The 18,579-nt window shown below is 41.5% G+C and overlaps 1 protein-coding gene across 2 annotated transcripts in view; it reads left to right on the forward strand.

Moving 5' to 3' along the window:
* HBS1L (HBS1 like translational GTPase) overlaps positions 1-18,579 on the forward strand; it is a 498,888-nt gene that overhangs the window by 82,299 nt on the left and 398,010 nt on the right. For both annotated transcript variants that reach the window (XM_085611611.1, XM_085611612.1), the window contains exon 3: positions 1,368-1,487. In XM_085611611.1, the coding sequence (XP_085467737.1) occupies positions 1,368-1,487 (120 nt within the window). The remainder of the gene's footprint in view (positions 1-1,367; positions 1,488-18,579) is intronic.

Raw genomic sequence — 18,579 nt, forward strand, 5'->3', positions numbered from 1 at the left:
GTATACAATTATAAATAAATGGTTTAATGTTGATCTAGGGGCTCTTGGTCAGCCCTTTTCATCCATTGATTCATTTAGTTATCATTCACCGAGCACAGCATAAACAATGAGTGAACCCACTTCAGTTGTCTCTTCACTGTGAGTGATGGCATTTTGCACATCTCTGTAAATTATTTCCCACCTCTTGTTTTTAGGCCTTTTTTCCTTATTTTGCAAACATGCACCCATCTTTACACAGCAGCATTTTACATTTTTCTACTTGCATTTTTGCAAAAAATTATAAAAATAAAAAAAGTGCTATGGCCAACGCACCTAGGGCAAGAAAGCAAAAGACACACAATTGATGGACGGAATGCAGAACAAATCAAAACATTCACCCCAGTCAAGAGATCTGGGTTAAATCCATCATTTTTACTCACCATGCCACCCCAGTTTAGACCTGGCCATATGCAAATCAGTCTGGACCCTGTGCCTCATGGGAACAGTCCAGCCCGAACTGCCAAGCCTGCTCCTCCCTGGACTGGAAACAAGCATCCTAGGACCGGTTTGACCAAATGGACCAGCATTGCAATGCCTATTTTAAAGATGGTGACAATATTTCCCGTGATTAATGGGAGACTCCCTTTCTAACTCCTAAAAATATAGGTTTTTAATGATTTTTAAAAAAACATAGTTACCATGAGGCCTAATTGAGCAGTTTTAATAAAAGTCCCATACAGATAAATATTGAGTGACCGTCTGAAGAACTGTAAAAGTTTATCGTATATAAGCTATTCTTTGAAGCTTTTCTAAATGGTCTTTCACAGGATTCATGGATAAGTCTACGTTTGTTGAAAGCAATGCGAACTGAACGAGTACACTTCCTCCAAAATATTTTTTCTGTACTGAATTTGAAAGCTGATTTTCCTAAAGTAATCACTTTCTACCAGATTGTAGTGCTTCTTTGCTGTTAATTAGTAGTTTCTGTTCTAGTAATGTTGTGCACCATTAAGTGTGATCTTTCTTGCCAATAGTTTTTGCTTTCCCACGTTAATGAATGGTGTTCCCATTATATGCCAGTAAGACCAAACCCCTAATTATAAACCTTTTTTTAATGTTTATAAATAAATCTAGCTCACGTTTCTATACCCCGAGATCGTTCTAAACTGTGGTTATTCTGGTTTTTACGACTTGGGTGTGGTTAATACCTGGTCATGGACTATGCATGTACTTACTACTACTATAATCATGTCCTTCCACTAATGCATTTGTAAGTGGAAAGCCTTTTTCTTGTTTGTGTTTATGCTTGTCTTGTATAGGTAAGAGCACAGATCCAAAATCATCTGTCAGTTACATTCTATTGATTGTTTACTTATGCTTTCTTTTAGCTTCTCAGTTTATCTACTCTAAACGCGGTAAACCATCTGCCTTTACTGAGCCTTTGGAAGAAGAGTATGGGGAAGAGCAACCTGATAATGCAGTGCCAACACTCAGCGTAGCTGATCAAGGTACGTAATTTTGAACTCGACTAAAACTTTGGAGTGAACCTTTTGTTTGACTCGCCACACTTAACCATACGATTGACTTATTTAATAATCTATTTAGATATGCTTTGTCTTCTCTTGTGTGTTTTTAATGTTTTTATGATTTTTTCTTTTTTAGTTTACAAATGCTTTATTAGAATGCAAAAAAGCAATTACTGAGGGTAAACATACCCAATCAAATAAGTCCAAGCATGCAGAAATAAATAGTTCAGTATGAAACAACTTCACAATTCTATAAACAAAAGAAAGAAAAGGTAAATACAAAACCAGCCAAAATTAATAAAGCATAAACTAGTGAACTAGGAACCAAAAAACTTCAATTTAATGATATAAACTCATCACTAAACCATATGTATTTTAACAATATTGAGAAAAGAAGATGAAAAGGCAAAAAGGAGAAGAGGGAAAGGAAAAGAGGAGAAGAGATCAAACGTTAACAGCAATGCAGTAATAATAACCTAATAAACACTCCAATTTTTTATAGGGGTTCATAACTAATAACATTAGATGTGGATTAAGCAGATTGTCTGGATAAGATTGAGGCGATGATGACATAACAGATTCCAACCAACCAACCAATAAAAGTAATTTTAGTAGTATCTTTCCACGTCGTTATAATTATTTGTAAAGCAATAGCAATTATCAAATCAATAAGCTTCCCGACCATACCCTGTGAAGAATATTCATGGACAAAATTTCATTCAATTTATCCCATATGACTGACTAAAGCTTTTTTACCAAAGGACAATCAAATAACATGTCACTTTTATCATAAGAACAAGACCAACGCTTAGCCTTCAGAAATTCAAGCTTTCTAATAATGCTGATAGGGGTTAAGAATGATCTTTTATAGAAATAATATATTGTTTGGGTTGTGCTTGCTGAATGAGAAGTGTGGATCTTAGCCCACACGGAATTCCTTGTTTGGAAAGCGAACTGTTGGTGAAGATCAGTTTCCCACATTAGCTCTATTTTTTGGTTTTGTTCCTAAATCAGAAGAACCAATCAAAATCTTATATATGCCAAAAACGTTCTTTTGTAAGGAGAAATCCACTGTAAAAGAGGGAAGCTGTGTATGTGAAACAGAAGTAGAGTTTTGAGAAATAAATAGAAGAGGAGTCTTAAAGTGTTGATAATGAGTAGCATAGTAAGAAGATATGTCATATTTTCTGGGTTTCAGAAAAAGTTAACAGAGAACCATTGGAGAATATATGACTGTTTTTTATAATTCCTTTAATAATTCATTCTTTCCATGAGATAACTGTATTTCGTTTTATGTGCTTATTGTACCTAATTGGAGTTTGTGAAATAATTTCACAATTGGGAAATAATTAAAAGTTTAACAATGGCTATAAAATGAGTAAGTATAGGAGAGAAAAAAGCCTTTGGGGGTTGGAAAATGTGAACCACCTCCTTGAAAGAAAATGGTGTAAATTGAGCCCGTTCCAATTGACCCCACATTTTTGACACTTCTTGAGGATTCACTGAAAAATAAGTCCAAATGTGTTTGTGTAAAGGCAGAATGGTATAGCCTATGATTAGGAAAATTTAACCCCTCCAATATCTTTGGATTGCTGAAGACATTCTAATGAGATTTGTGATTTGCGTTTCTTCCACAAGAATTTGATCAAGGAACGATTAATAGTTTTAAAAAGTGTAAGTGGAAATATAACCGGTAGCATGGACAAGTAAAAATTAACTATCGGTAACAACATAATTTTAATCTTACCTAATCTACCCCAAATAAAGGGGACTAACCCTCCACCAATTAAGTAATTTTTGTATTTATTTAATTAAGATCAATTTTAAGTTTCTTTGATATTATTTGAATATAGTATACATAAACATTTAATGCATTTTGAATTCCATGTGAACCCAGTATCCTTAAACCTATCTGGGAGGCAATATTTAAGGCGGTAATGCTGTTTGGGTTGGATAAATATAACAAAATATAATCCGTGTATGCTGTGAATTGTATATCCATGCTCTAAAATTGAACGCCTAAAAAATTTGAAGAATGACAAATTCTTTCTAAAAAGGCTGCTTAACATAAAATAAATAAAAGTGAGGATAGAGGGCAACCCTGTCTAGTCCCTCTGTGAAGAGAAAAATAACTGGATTGATTACAGTTGATGCAAATAGAGGTAGAGGGTTCAAAGTGTAATAAATGAATATATTGAAGGATATGAGGACTAAATCCATGTCATTTCAGTGCTCTGAACATCCATTCCTAATTCACTCGTTTAAAAGCCTTTTCAGCATCAAGATTTATGGCAGCTAAGGAGTAGGTCAATTTGGAGGCCAAATGAATGATATTGAGGAAAGTTCTAGAATTATCCAAAACTAACCTCCTTTAACAATCCCCGACTGGTGCAGGTCAACTAAATCGTGAATAACATGATTAATACGAAGTGCCAATAATTGAGCCAAAATCTTACAATCTGTGTTAATCAGAGAGATACGTCTGTAGTTACTACATTGAGAGAGATCTTTACCTTTTTTTGGAAGCAAATAAAGCATGGACTGAGAAAAAGAGCCTTGTGTCCGTCCTAAGTTTAAATAATAAATAAGAATTAGTAAAAACTTTGGAATTAAAAGATGCTTGAAATGAAGATATAAACGCACAGAAAAGCCATCAGGCCCAGGAGGTTTATCCTTTGCCATGTGATTAATGGTATTGAAAATCTCTCGCTCAGAAATTGGAATATCAAGAGAGGATAAATCTACAATGTTATCTGGGGACATAAAAATTGATTGGAAAAAAGCATCGATCTGTTCGAGTGAAGGAGGGGACTCGGGGGCGGGGGGGGGGGGGGTAACATATAAATTAGTATTGTATTCTGTGAAACACACTAATATTTTGGAGTCACTAACATGCCTGACCCCGGCAATGTCTGCTATGGCAACTATCTTAGACTTTTAAGATAATTAGCCAGAGATTTGCCAGCCTTATTCTGACCACCAAACGTTTTACCATTAAACTTAAATAAGCTACCTCAAGCATTAGCCCAAGATTGTCTGTTATATTGCATTTTAGACTTAATACGTTTAGACAAAGTATCAGTGTGATTGAAGAAAAATATTTGTTCCAAGGATTTAATTTGTTTTAAAAGTTGCACCAAGTCTTTGAGTCACTTCCACTTCCACTGCAACAAAATCTATTATTAACTCCCTAGCAGTTGCTTTAAAGGCTTCCCAAATAGAATTAATCTGCGTCTCTGAGGAAAGATTATTCTCGAAAAACCTGTGTAAAAACAATGTAAACTGTTCTGTAAATTGTTGGTCAAGCAGAAAGGCATTGTTAAATCTCCACCTGCGAGAAGAGGTTATAAGGATATGATAATGCAAGTCTACTATGACAGCATGATCAGAAATAAGAATTGAACATAACTCAGTATGTATCAGTATTTGGAGAAAAGAGTGAGTGGAAAATATGTAATCTGTTCTAAAGTGGGAGTTGTGAACGAGAAAAAAAGTGAATTCTAAGACATCAGGATTAGAGGTTCTCCAACATCTATCAACCCTCTGGAGGAAATGGCTCTGAAAGGCTCTATGCATTTTATTAGGAATAAACGAAGACTGAGATTTTCGATCTAGAAAAGGATCCATAAGTTGATTGCAGTCGCTACCCACTATAAGATTTTGTGGTGCATGGGAAGATATTAGTGTGGAAAAATCATTCCAGAATAATCAATCTACACCATTAAGGCCTAAACAATGCATATTGAAAACTGATGAGCCATCTACCAACATCATCTTTAACCTCATTCAACAACTGAATACATACCATTTATGAAACAATATTATAACACAATTATTCTAATTTACAGCAGTGTAGCCAAAGACACTCCTAAACCATTGCCCAAGCAAGGAGGCTATATCTTGTTCTTTATGATGCTTTCCTTGTAATAAAGCTTTTTGACAATTTAATTTTGATAAATGAGACCACGCCCTTTGTTTTTTGGTCGAGCCTGAGCTAGCACGCATACACTACTCTGCGAGATGTGTCCTGCACGCAGATACACGCTCGTACGTTGAGCAGGTAAGTTTATTCACCTCATCCACCAACAGTCGTCTCCCAACCACTTTCTTCAGAATCTTCCCTTTCCTGATTCCTTAATGGAATCAACACATCGTTCTAACTTCCAATTCTTAAGTACACTCTTAATGATAAGAAAGAAGGTGCGCGCTACCACACATCTTTCTCCTCAACTGAAACATAGCAAATTGCAAACAAATGTACAACAAGAAATAAACACATACAATTTCAGAAAATAAAACAGCGTAGCATAAACACATCATGTACCACAAGACCAGCATGACTAAAACATCATACCTAAACAGAATTACGACCTAACGTAATCCTTCATGTATACCGGAAGTCTATGTGCCCTTTGACTCCTCCCTCGAACATCACTCGAGGCACCGGACAGGTCATGAAAAGAAGATGAGCATCCAGAGAACTTGGGACCTGAGTTAAGTCTGTTGCTAACCAACAAATCAGATGGATCAATGGGATTGACAACCACAACACGACTTTTGTTCCAAATTCTCCCATCACTTGTTTTAACAGCATTGTTGAATACTTTAATCACAGGTCTTACAGCGGTATATTTTGACCAAGGTTGACACCCCACCGGAGCTTTTATCTTGACCAAATCACCCACCTTTACCACTTGGAACTGAGCACATTTCTTGTCGTCAACATAGGATTTTCTTAACGACTGTTTCTCTAACTCTCTGTCCCTCCAACTTCCTATTTGATTGTCAACAAAACCCTTGTTCATGCGCATCCAACCAGGACATAATAAGGTATTGGGAATTCTCCCTTTAAAGAGTTCAAAAGGAGATCTTCCAGTGGTAGAATGGGGTGACACCCATAAGCCAAGATTCTGTCTTGAAGAGATTCCTTCCAATCCAATCCACTAGCTCTCGCCAGTTGAATACTTTCCTTAGGGTTTTGTTAACCCTTTCAATCGCACCATTCGTTTCAGGATGATAAATCGCACACTTTTTATGACAAATCCCACATTTGTCCTGGAAATTCTTAAACTCATTTGAAGTAAATTGTGGTCCATTATCAGAAAGAATGCTGTTAGGAAAACTCTCGCTCTTAAAGATTTCCTGTAAAAATCTGATGACACACACAGTACACACATCTCTAACCGCACATACTTCTATCCACCTGGAGTAGAGATCCAAGACCACTACCAAGTACGGGGTATCACACACATCATGTAACGGACCAATGATGTCAATGGAAATCTCATCCCAAGGATGATTAGGTAACTTCCTGCACACCATAGGAGTTTGTTTTGTCTTCAGAATCTTGTCACTAGCACAGCATTCAGTACATTCGCGAACCAACCTCTCAATTTCCATATCCATACCAGGCCACCAAAACTGCAATCTCAACAATTCTTTAGTCTTAACAATTCCAAGATGTCCAACATGGGCAAAGTTGAGTAACCTTTTCCTTATACCCATAGGAGGAACCAATTTAGTGCCCCTGGTGAGCATTCCCTCAAACACTGGCAGTTCATCTGAAACCAAGCTCTATGGTTTCTCCAACCGTTTACTCTCTGCCAACAACTCAATCACTCTACTCATCTCCTCATCCTTGTTAATTTCCTCTTTCCAATCATCCTGAGTGACAGTACCCTCCGTGATCTCACATACATTAATAACTTCACTGTCAACAACATCCTCCCCACTGTTCACACTGAGATCAACCAACCTAGATAGACAGTCGGCCGATCTATTGATGACCCCTGGAATATAATCCACATCAAAATGAAATTCCTGAAGAGAAATAATCAATTTCCTTATTCTAGAAGAAATAGAGTCAAGGCCTTTCTTGGAGAACACCTCCTTTAAGGGTTTATGATCCGACAACACGTTGACCTTCATCCCCCAAATCAAATTCCTAAACTTCCTCAAAGCCCAAAATATGGCTAAAGACTCTTTCTCTATAACCGAATAATTCCTTTCAGCTCCTCTAAGACACCTTGAGGCACAGGCTATGGGACAATCTCGTCCATTCTTTTTCTGAACTAGCACAGCTCCCAGACCCTTTTCACTAGCATCCGTCATAATCACAGAAGGATCACCAGGTACAAACGCATGGAGAGCAGGGGCCTTACTAAGTTCTTCCTTGATTGAACTAAACTCCTTCACACACTCACTGGACCATTGAAACCCCACATTTTTCACTGTAAGTTTTCTCAAATTGTGAGTCTTCCCCGCATAACCAGGGATAAATTTACTGTAGAACTCTACCATTCCAAGAAACGATAAGAGTTCTTCTTTGTTGACCGGTTCAGAAATGTTCATAATAACATTAACCAACTCCTTCTTAGGAAAAACACCATGCCCAGTTATGCAATGGCCAAGATAATTTACTTCTTCTACCCCAGATTTGCATTTGTCCTTCCTGAGAGTAAGACCAGCTTCTCTAAGACGTTGTAGTACCGCTAGCACACGAGCATTGTGCTCGTGAAAAGTGTTACCAAAAATTAAAATATCATCCTGATAACACTTTACCCCAGCAAGACCTTTGAGGATGTGTGACATTATACGTTGAAACACCGGAGCCGCAGAGATCAGCCCAAATGGCATTCTACAAAATTTAAAAGTGCCCATGGGAGTAACCAAGGCAGTTAAGTCCTGAGAAGAGTCATCCAGTTCAACCTGGTGATAAGCTGATGCCAAATCCAGAGTAGAAAAGTATTTTGCACCCCCCAAAGTACTAACCATCTCATCTATGTTAGGTAATGGAAACCTATCCACAATGACCTCCTTATTCAATGCTCGTAAGTCAATGCATAGACGAAGCTCACCACTGGCCTTCTTGGCTACAACAATGGGAGCCAACCATTCTGTGGCTTCAACTGGTACTATTATGCCTGCACTCACCAGCTTGTCAATTTCCTTTTGTACCCCAACCTGTTCATTTAACGGAATTCTTCTCACTTTAGCAACCACAGGTACTGCTCCGCTCTTTAACTTGATGTGATGTTTGTACCCCTTAAGACTACCCAGAGTGTCATTAAATATATCCGAAAACTGCTTCAAAAACATAATAGAAGGATCCCCAACCGCTTGTACCTGAACTTGTGGAGAGGCATTGGGGTTAAGACTTACCCCAAGCAAACGTTGGTGAGGCCAACCCATAGGCGAATCACCATGCTTAGCAACGTACACTTTCCCAGCAATCATCCTCCCACCAAGTTCAATAGTAGCTACAAAGTATCCAGATATTTTAATTGGTAAACCCCCATAACCCACAGGAGAGAGATCATTTTTGAGCAGTTTGACTTTATCAGAAAAATGTTGAATAAAGACGTCATCACCAATCATTGTCAAATGTGAACAGGAATCAAATTTGAATACTAGCGATACCCCTTCTACAATCACCATATGAGAGGGATGATCACCCTTGCTAACATCAACCTGGAAGGTAACAACTTTTACATGCTCGTACGTTGAGCAGGTAAGTTTATTCACCTCATCCACCAACAGTCGTCTCCCAACCACTTTCTTTAGAATCTTCCCTTTCCTGATTCCCTAATGGAATCAACACATCGTTCTGACTTCCAATTCTTAAGTACACTCTTAATGATAAGAAAGAAGGTGCGCGCTACCACACACTCCACCCCCTCTCTCCTTCATTTCTTGCCTCTCTACCCATATCCTCCATCCTTCCCTTTCAGTCCACCTTCTCTCCTGTTCCTCTCCCTCTCTACTGCATCTTCTTTGCTGCCTTTCTCTACCCAGTCTTCATTCCTTAACTCCTTGGGTTTCTTTCCCTTCTATCACCCCATCCCTAACCCCCCCTCTCGCATCGCATGAAATTCCCCCTTGGGCCCCTGCCCCACAACACATATCTGAGAGGTCCCTGGCATTTTAGCTTGTGCTGGCCACCTCGTAGATCAAAAATGGCCTTGGCAGGAGGTCTTTGCAGAGAGGCCCTTGCAACGCAGGGGCTGGGTGTATCCACTCTTTGCCCCTCTCACCTCTCTTTAAAGCACTTTAGTGCTCTGTAAGGGTGCCCAGTGCATCTCTGAGGTCTGATTTCTTTGGGTGACAGAAGTCCCAAAGGCCTGTCCACGCCCCAGCTCGTGTCAGGAAACATTTCTACGCATTGGTGTCACTCTGGTAGCTCCCGAACTAAGGAGGCTGAACCAAGCGATTTATATTTCAAGACCCATCCGACAACAGTTTGAGGCAGTATAGCTTCTTGGCGCTGCTTGCTCTGGCAAATCCTGAATACAGGATAATGAGCGTAGACGCTTCATATTTTAAGTCCCGGCTGGTATTAGGCCGCGGTGCTACTCACTCTGGCAGGGCCTAAATTAGAGGCGCTGCAAGCCTTTCATATTTCACACCCCGGCTGAAGTCAGGCAGCTTTGCTACCAGCTTCTTCTCATTCTGATAACTCCAGCACTGAACGTGTTTTGTATTTCAAGTCCCATCTGGCGGCAAGCTGCGGTGCTACTCGGTGTCCCTCTCTCTGATAGCGCCCGAAGACGGGATGGTGCATCAACGCTTTGTTTTTCCTGTGGCTAGTGAAGTGCTGCTCCAGCGAGTGGCTTCTCTGGAGTAATCAAGTGAACCCTCCAGGACTGTACAGGAAGCAGACAGTGAGCACGCAGTCAGTCACTCAATGCCCGGGGGGGGAGCCAGTGACTTTCTGATAGAAGGATTGCTAACATTTGCAAAGCTCTATATGGTGCAGCAGACGTCGAGCTGGATTACATAGTTTGCAGCGGTGCAATTCCGCACTGACATTTTCATGTCCCATTCATTCCATATTGCACTGCATTCTTGCCCAGGCATTTGGACTGAAAGACTAATACAAAAAAATGTATTTGCACAAGCACTCAGTGCATACACGGTTTTCACCATATCCTGCACTGCAAACTTGTATCCGTGCAATCTGGAGCAGCCGGTCTAACATTGGTGGACTGAAATCTGAGCAATCCTGCCCCAGATGTAAATATTATCACTCAGTCAGTCACTAAATGTTTGTAATCCAGCCCTTGCTGCTGTTCAGCCGTCAAGTCAGGCGCAGACATGCTGCGAACAAAAGCAAGCTCGTCAACGGCTTTTCTGAATGTCAGAAGCGTTATTTCAGGGTAAGCTACTGGAAGACGTACGCAGAGCATCACCAGTGTTGTGATTGAAACAAAAGTCTTCCCTTTTTGCATTGCAGCGGTAGTAAGGCAGAGGCACCTTACTCAACTGTTCAGATCAGCACAAGTGCTACTGATTGGAGACATTCACGAGTTGCGATTTAAGCTAGCAGGCTCAGAGGCATGGGCAAAGTGGGCTCTGGACCAGGGCACCAGCACCAGTCTTGCCCTGATCACCCTGAATAATTCTTAAACATGGTTTTAATCACTATTTTCCTTCATTCTTTCATGTGGGTGATGTGTGAGCATCTGTTACAGATATTTTGCAGAAAAAGTGTTTGTTTCATGCAACATCCATAAAAAGATTTTTTTTACATCGAAATAGGACCTCACATATGAGAAATGGTAGGGTGTCGCAGAGATTTGCAGTTATATTAGTGAGCTGCTGGGGTGTTTCAGTATTGAAAACACACATCACTATCCCTAAATATTAGATGTAAACACATTTAGAATTTGGACCAGTGTGCCTGTGCACTGTCAGTGACGTTGCCAAAGAGGGCATAAAGAACTGAAACTGGATCATAAATACAAAGCTGTTCCAAACAGGGGCCCCAAAAATATGCTTGGCCCAGGGCCCCCAAATCCTTTAAATGCCCCTGAGCTGGCTTGAATCATTGTATTTGCTGAGTGGTTCAAGTTCTGTCCGTTCCTTGACATGAGTGTGTATCACACTTTTGGTACTCGCCGGAAGTGAGTAGCCTCTGTGGATGTCATGCCTAGCGCTTTCGTTTCCATAGTCGAATACCTAAAGCATAGATGCCACGTTTCCCATATCCATGCATGGTGATTTGTTGCAGGCCAGGTTTTCTTTTTTGAATTCTGGGACTTGTAGTCCTGTCTTATAAAAGGATAAACAATACTAAAAGTCTCAGAATTCATAGAAAACCTGAACTTGAGCAGCACATCAAACATGGACCTGGGAAATTTGGCAGGGCTGCGAAAGTTGCTCAGGTGCAGACCTTCGGCTCATACAAACTTCACAGGCTCCCCCAGTAAGGAGGAGAACACATCACAATTCTGCAGTTGGGCCACACTTCTATTGGCAGACCCGCTGCAATAGTTCTCTCAGGTGCATCTTGGTAGTTGTAGTGTATAGAAGTCTTTTTACAAATATTCCCATAGTATTCGCTGAGAAGTACAGCCGCTTCTGGACATCCCTTAGTTTCATGTTCTTTGTTACTTGTCAAAAATGCACATTTTCTGTTGAGGTGTGAGACTTTCTGCTGTAGTTTCTGTGGTCAAATTCCAAACAGCACCTGGGACCACACCACTGGCTTTGACATATTTTCTGTCTTCTCCAGCAGAGAGGAGTACATACAGTCTCAACAGATGGGTCGCACTCTATTTGACAAGCCTGAAACACTCTTTCCCAAATGCATCATGGATGATGTGCGGAGCAGGTTAACAGAGCTATGCTGTTATTTAGAGTGCCAGAGTACTCTAGCTATCGGGTGATATCAGCTCCCCATAGAATATCTGCCCCTCTGCCCCAGGAAGCAGTCGGAGCACGTCAACAGACATCCTGAAGCAGGTATTAAAAACAAAATTGGATACGATTTCTTCTTCTCATTCAGAGAGTCCAATAATTCAAGGAGAACTCCAGAAGATTGAGTCCTGGTAGAGAGATTATTTATTTCAATATACATTCTTGGTCATTAAAACAAGATGGCAGCCAATGCGTTTCGTACTCATATCAAGAAGCTTCTTCAGGGCTTAAAACCAAAGTACACAATTGAATCCCAAAGTAAAAACATATCTGTTCATACAAATACAATCGCAAGGTTTACATGCTTTAAAGTAGTGTGGCTGTTCTGCAGCATGTCTAAAAATAATAAAAATGTCTGATTCCTCCAGTGTTACTGTACTTAAAAAAAATAAAGTGCATTAGCCCTGACTGTCATAGCGCTTTTTCAATTTAGTTTTGGCCACACTGCGAAGCATCTGCGCTGCTGCCCAGCGTGGATACCAAACATTCCCAAAACCAATAGCTGTGATAGGCGAGATCTATTGGCTTTGCCAATGCTTGATAACTGGGTTACGAAGACTTTAACGTTCCATGAGACAATACATAAGCTACTCATTGCAGGGACACATAAAGAGCCATAAAAAAAACACACTATAGTAAACCTATAGTACACTTTCTACACAACCAACCACAGTGAGTAAGATAGAAAATGGTGGAAGCCAGAATGAGCAAAACTGCAGAAAAAAATAGGCTGTATTGAAAAGGAGTATACAAAAAAGATTTGAAGAAAGAAGTAGAAATAAAAGCAAAAAAGAGAGGAAAAAAAGGGTAGTACAAGGACTCACCCAATATAAATATAGCTGAAGGATGACAAAAAAACAGCAAGACTTTAGCCATAACAATGAAAAGCGAAAAGGACAATGGTGCTGAAAGGAGGGAGCCAGAAAAAACGGAGGACACTCTAAAGATAATAAGACCATTCCGACAAGGCGCCCAAAGTGTTTATCGAAAACTGCAGTAGACATTGTGTATGGAAAAAAATGTGTACACTGGAACAGAGAGACATTAAGGAAAAGAGACATCTTGATCAATTAGACAATTGGTGATCTGTAAAGAAGAGAGAGAGAATAAAAAGTTTAATATTATAAAATAAATGAAGAACATTTAAGATTTACTAAGTTCCATGTCTTCTCCTTTATGAATGTGTATGAATTTCTTAAGCTCAACAAGGTCTTCCAAAGTGTTGACTTGTCTTTGTATGTGACCTCGCTTGAAGAAACAAGGATGAATAAGGCCATAACGAGCGTTCATGGATCGAAGCTTTGGTCTGGGATCCAGAAATTCCTTCCGACGATTAGCAGTAGCCCTGGAAACATCCTGACTAAAGAAAATCTTTTTTTAACAGGACCAAAGCATTTGTTTACATTGTTTAGCTGCTGTAAGAACCATCATTAGATCAGAGTACTGAAGAAAAAATGCAATGATCCCTCGTGGTCTATTCAAGGCCGAAACTGTTCAAGGACTGTGCTCCATCTGAATATTGAGATCAATGAGGACGGACGTCTAAAGGAAATGCTCTTCCCTTTCTCAATTTATGATCTGGCAAGACTTAGATGAGACACCCCATTTTAAAAAAAGAAAAAAGGGTGGTAAAGAGGAAAAGGCAAGAACCTTCTCTACGAAGATAACAGACTTACTTGAATGATGTTAGAAGCAAGAAGTTTGAAGTAAATTGAGATAGCGATATATAAAACGCACTCTACGCAACAAGTTAAACAGAATCCATTAACATTAGAAGATAGCCATACATGGTGAAAATACTGAGTGAGGATACAGAGAAACTTATGAATAAGAGGCAACTAAAAGCACCATTCTATCTTTTATCCGAAAGTACTGAAGGATTGCAAGAATATATTTTGCCGATTGATTGAGGCTACAAAACCGTACCAAATTCAGGTCGCAGAGCTCTGCCCTCCAGAGATCCCCGCCAAATCAAACAGAAGACGCCCCACTTAAACAGCACAGTGTAAATCCTTCTTAAAAGATTGGAAGCCCGTGAAATTGCCAGGAATTCCAAGACGTGTGCTCCCAAAAGCAAGGAACAAGCCAGAAGCCAGGAACCAATACCAACTCAAGCAGCAACGACTCCCAACCGGTGTGAAGTCAGCTCAGCTCCTGCAAGAGGAACCCTGACACCTCTGGAGCCACGAAAAGCGAGGGGGTGACTACTGGTGTCCTGCCCTGTCCGCATCTGCTCACCTGAGTGCCGCTGCTGTCCCGCTGGGTGTCCCTCTGCCGTTGCTGTTGCCGCCACGCTATTCTGCGGCCCCGGCGAGTGGAGACCACATCTCCCAGGCACCCTAGCGCCATCTGACGTCACCAAAGCGAGGGTTATTACCGTACCTATGGCCCAGAGCCCTGACAAAGTGAGTGGGGAAAAGCCGGGGGGTTCGACTTATGGCCCTTTGGATATGTACTTCAGGAAGGTCGCCAGGGAGGAAAAGAGGGACCTTTCTTTGGACGAACGTAGGACTGAGCGCCGTCGCTCCATTGAAAATATGAAGCGTAGGGCTGTAGAAGTCAGTATAATTGAGGAACCCTTGGGCGCTGATGGTAATGGCGGGGCCAGTGACGCTACCTTTTCTAAGGATGGTGTGCCCTTGCTATTACGTGATTGTTCACCTGTGGGTTGTCCCCCCGAAGTACATGATATTAGTAATACTGCCCTCTCTAATGCTATAATTAGCCCTATGGTGCCTAGAAAGCTGTTGCCTGCTCGTGGTAAATCAATAGTGAAAAAGCACAAGAAATTGGATAAGGGTAAATTCTATGGCCCGCCCCCGAGGAAAATAAGACGTAAGGAGCGGCTGGGCCAGGCTAAATTAACAAAACACAACCATTGTGATTTTGGGTGCCATACCACAGCTACACATAGTGCTGGTACAAAGCTGGCGGTTGGACCAGTTAATAGACCAAATCTGAATCCATTCCACCCTTTTACGGACTCTGATTTGGCCGTGACCAACTCTGAAATCCATCTGACCCCCGAGGTTCTAGCTGAGTCGGACGCTTCATCTACATCATTGTGTACCAAATTGGGAGAGCTGTTTAGCACCTTAATTTTGCCTATTACCAATAGTTTGAAGAAATTGGAGCAGAGGTTGGAGGGCATAGAGTCTACCCTGAGTAAAATGACCAGTCCGGGAATGGTCCAAGCACATAAGAACATTACTCATGCTAGGACCCCCCCCACCCATGCTCCCAAGGAACCCCCCCAACCTGGTATAAATCCCTTACAGAACTTAAACCAGCCGTTGCTTGATTTACATAGACAGGGGCCCCCTATGATAGGGAAACACCCAATCAGTAAGTCTATTACTAAGCCAGTGGAAGGGAACGCTATGGCTACTAAGGAGTCTATGAGGCAGGAACAGGGAAGTTCTAGCCATTATGGTAATATGGGGAATCACGGGCCACAAGTAGACTTACCCCCAGAGGCGGTGCCTCTGGTGGTGGTCCTAACGGGGGTTCCCGTGCTAGCGGACAATAAGAGAGAGGGTTTTTACCAGCTGAAAAACAAAATTGTCCATTGGCTAAGCATACATAGACCAATAAACAATAATCTTAATGGGGAGATATTACACGTTAGGCGCCTTCCCTGGATAGGTGGCAGATGTAAAGATGTTGAGGGAGATATCGTCCTGATCAATTTTAGAGACCCGGGTGTAGTTGACTACATAATAAATTGGCCCCCGGGAGTGAGTGATAGTTGTATTAGCCTTCGAGCTTTAACCTATTTTTATCCGAGATCCCTGGTTTTCCCTCCATCACATCACATGAATAAGGATAAAGCAAAATTAAGTATTCCGACAATACCCTATGGCAGGAATATGTTACCGGACCCCCAGGGTTGGAATGTGATTCCTCCTAGATTTACTAGGTACAATAATCAGCGAAAGGAGTACTTGAGGCCTTTTACACCCCTGGAGACAATGAATAGGTTCGATGTGTTCTCGGGTATGGATGATTGTGATTGATGTTTAAGGATTGAGAGGGAAGGGGGGGTTAGCTCTAGTGCATCCAGGCCAATAGGAAATGGGCTGGTCCACGGTAAGACTAAAGAATTGCCTAATGGGATTATGGCCCCTGCGGATCCTTCAGGTCTGGATTGTTCATCTTCGGTCCATATGGACGGAGGGAGTTATCCCCTAATCCCTACAGTGTACTCCCAAATTCCCAATGCCCTGGAACCACGAGAAGCGGGTGGTAGTAAAGAAGTCCCCATTACTCTGCCCTCCAACAATAAAAAGATCATACATTTAGTTTCTTGGAACATAGCAGGTCTGTGGAAAAAGTTGGCCCTCCCAGAATGGCACAACTTTATCGAAAAATACGACGTATGCATGTTCCAGGAAACATGGAGTTTAACCCCCGTTTTTAAATCAGGGTATGTAACCTTTTGGCTACCCGCTCATAGCGGTGGTAAGGGCAGACCAGCCGGGGGACTACATATATGGATAAAAGTAGAATTAAATTGGAAGGTTACTGCTCATGATCTGGAAAGTGAGGACATCCAACATCTAACAATCGTAGGCCAGGCAAAAGATAGCCGAGTGGAATTATTTAATATTTATGATAGAGGGATCCAGGGAGATAAAACGTCAAAAACCTTTATGCTCTTAGAGCAGGCCTTAGGTAACTGCTCCCCATCATCTAAATTCCTTGTAGGTGGGGATTTCAATTGTACATTCGAACCGCTAAGCAGGGATGACCTTCTAGGCATAGCGGAGGAGTATGCAAACTGGTCTATCCCTACCTTGTCACTTCCTCCAATCAGGAAATGGACAACCAAGGCACTGCAGATTAACGCTCTTACTGTTGATTTCAAATTAAGAGCATTGAATGGTAGATCATCCTCTGATCGGGAAGGGGCCATGACGTTTAATAGATTTAATGGCCCGTCCCGAATTGATTACATTTTATTGGACAGCACCATGTGGTGTGACTTAGTGGATATGGAGGTAGTTCCCTCGCAGGACAGTGATCATAACCCACTGAGTTTGAAGTTAGGGTGGAGCAAATTAAAAAGTAGTAGTGAGCAACCCCCACTGAGGCGAACAAATGAGGTGGTCCCATATAATGGAAATCGGAGGCTGAAATGGGAGAAGATTAGCTCCGACCCTGAGAAACTGGTTAATATCAGGGCTTGTATTGAAGACCTGATCTGTGAACTGACGGGATTAAATCCAGAAACGGGGGATGCTCACGAGCTGCTTCTTCCCCAGATTTATAAAAAGGCTATCGAGAAAGTGGGCAACTATTTTTTAATCTCGAGCGCAAAAAAAACAACCCCCAAACCTAGTAACCCCTGGTACTCTGCAAAGTGCCGGGCTAAAAGACGCAAGTTAACTATAGCCCTGCGCAAAAAGAACCAACCCCTAATTAGAGTTGCAATGAAGGAATATGCAAAAGAACAAACACGAGCAAAAAAAGACTGGGAAGAACAGTATTGGCAGGATCTCAAAAGTGCCTCCGAAAGGAAAAATGCTTCATTGTTTTGGGATCTGATTAACAAGGCTAGACAGGGTAACCAACCTGTACTTGTGAATCATATTACCAGCCAACAATGGTATTCCCACTTTTCAAAAATATATAGCGGATTGGAGGCAACCAGATCCTCCCCTTTTGAGCCAGCCAGACGGGCTTCTTCCATCATGGCGCCCGTGGATCCGTTCTTGACTTCGGAAGTAGTATTGGCTATAAAACACCTGACCCCGAGGAAGGCCGCCGGTCAAGATGGTATACCTGGGGATCTCCTTTTGGAAGATCCCACAACCTGGGCTTCAGTTATTGCATTGATAATGAATTTAATTTCCAGGGGGCACCCCATCCCAGATTCGTGGAGGGGTGCTGAGGTGATCACAGTATATAAAAAAGGTGATAGGGATGACCCTGCTAACTACAGACCGATCAGTCTGATTGACGTGATCCAGAAAGTGGTTGGCAGGGTCATCATCTTGAGGGTAGGTGCATGGATGGAGGAGGAACAGGTGCTCTCCCATTTCCAGGCCGGGTTTCGGAAAAAAGTGGGCACGATGGACCAGGTCTTCCGCCTCCTTGCGATCTATTGGAAGTCGGTGACAATCAATCGTGGTAGCCTTTATCTGGCTTTCATAGATCTCAGGATGGCGTTCGACCTGGTCCCTCGCGCAAGGTTGTGGGAAATCCTGGAGAAGATGGGCTTCCCGGCTCCATTGTTGCATTTCATTGTGAGACTCCACGAGGATAATTATGCAAGGATCAGATGGGGCACTCAGGGACAACTGACGGAGGAGTTCGCCAGGGTTGTGTTATGGCGCCGACTTTATTTTCCCTATTCGTGAATGGTGTGGTGGAT

This window comes from Triturus cristatus, chromosome 6 (genome assembly GCF_964204655.1).
Source record: "Triturus cristatus chromosome 6, aTriCri1.1, whole genome shotgun sequence".
NCBI lineage: Eukaryota > Metazoa > Chordata > Amphibia > Caudata > Salamandridae > Triturus > Triturus cristatus.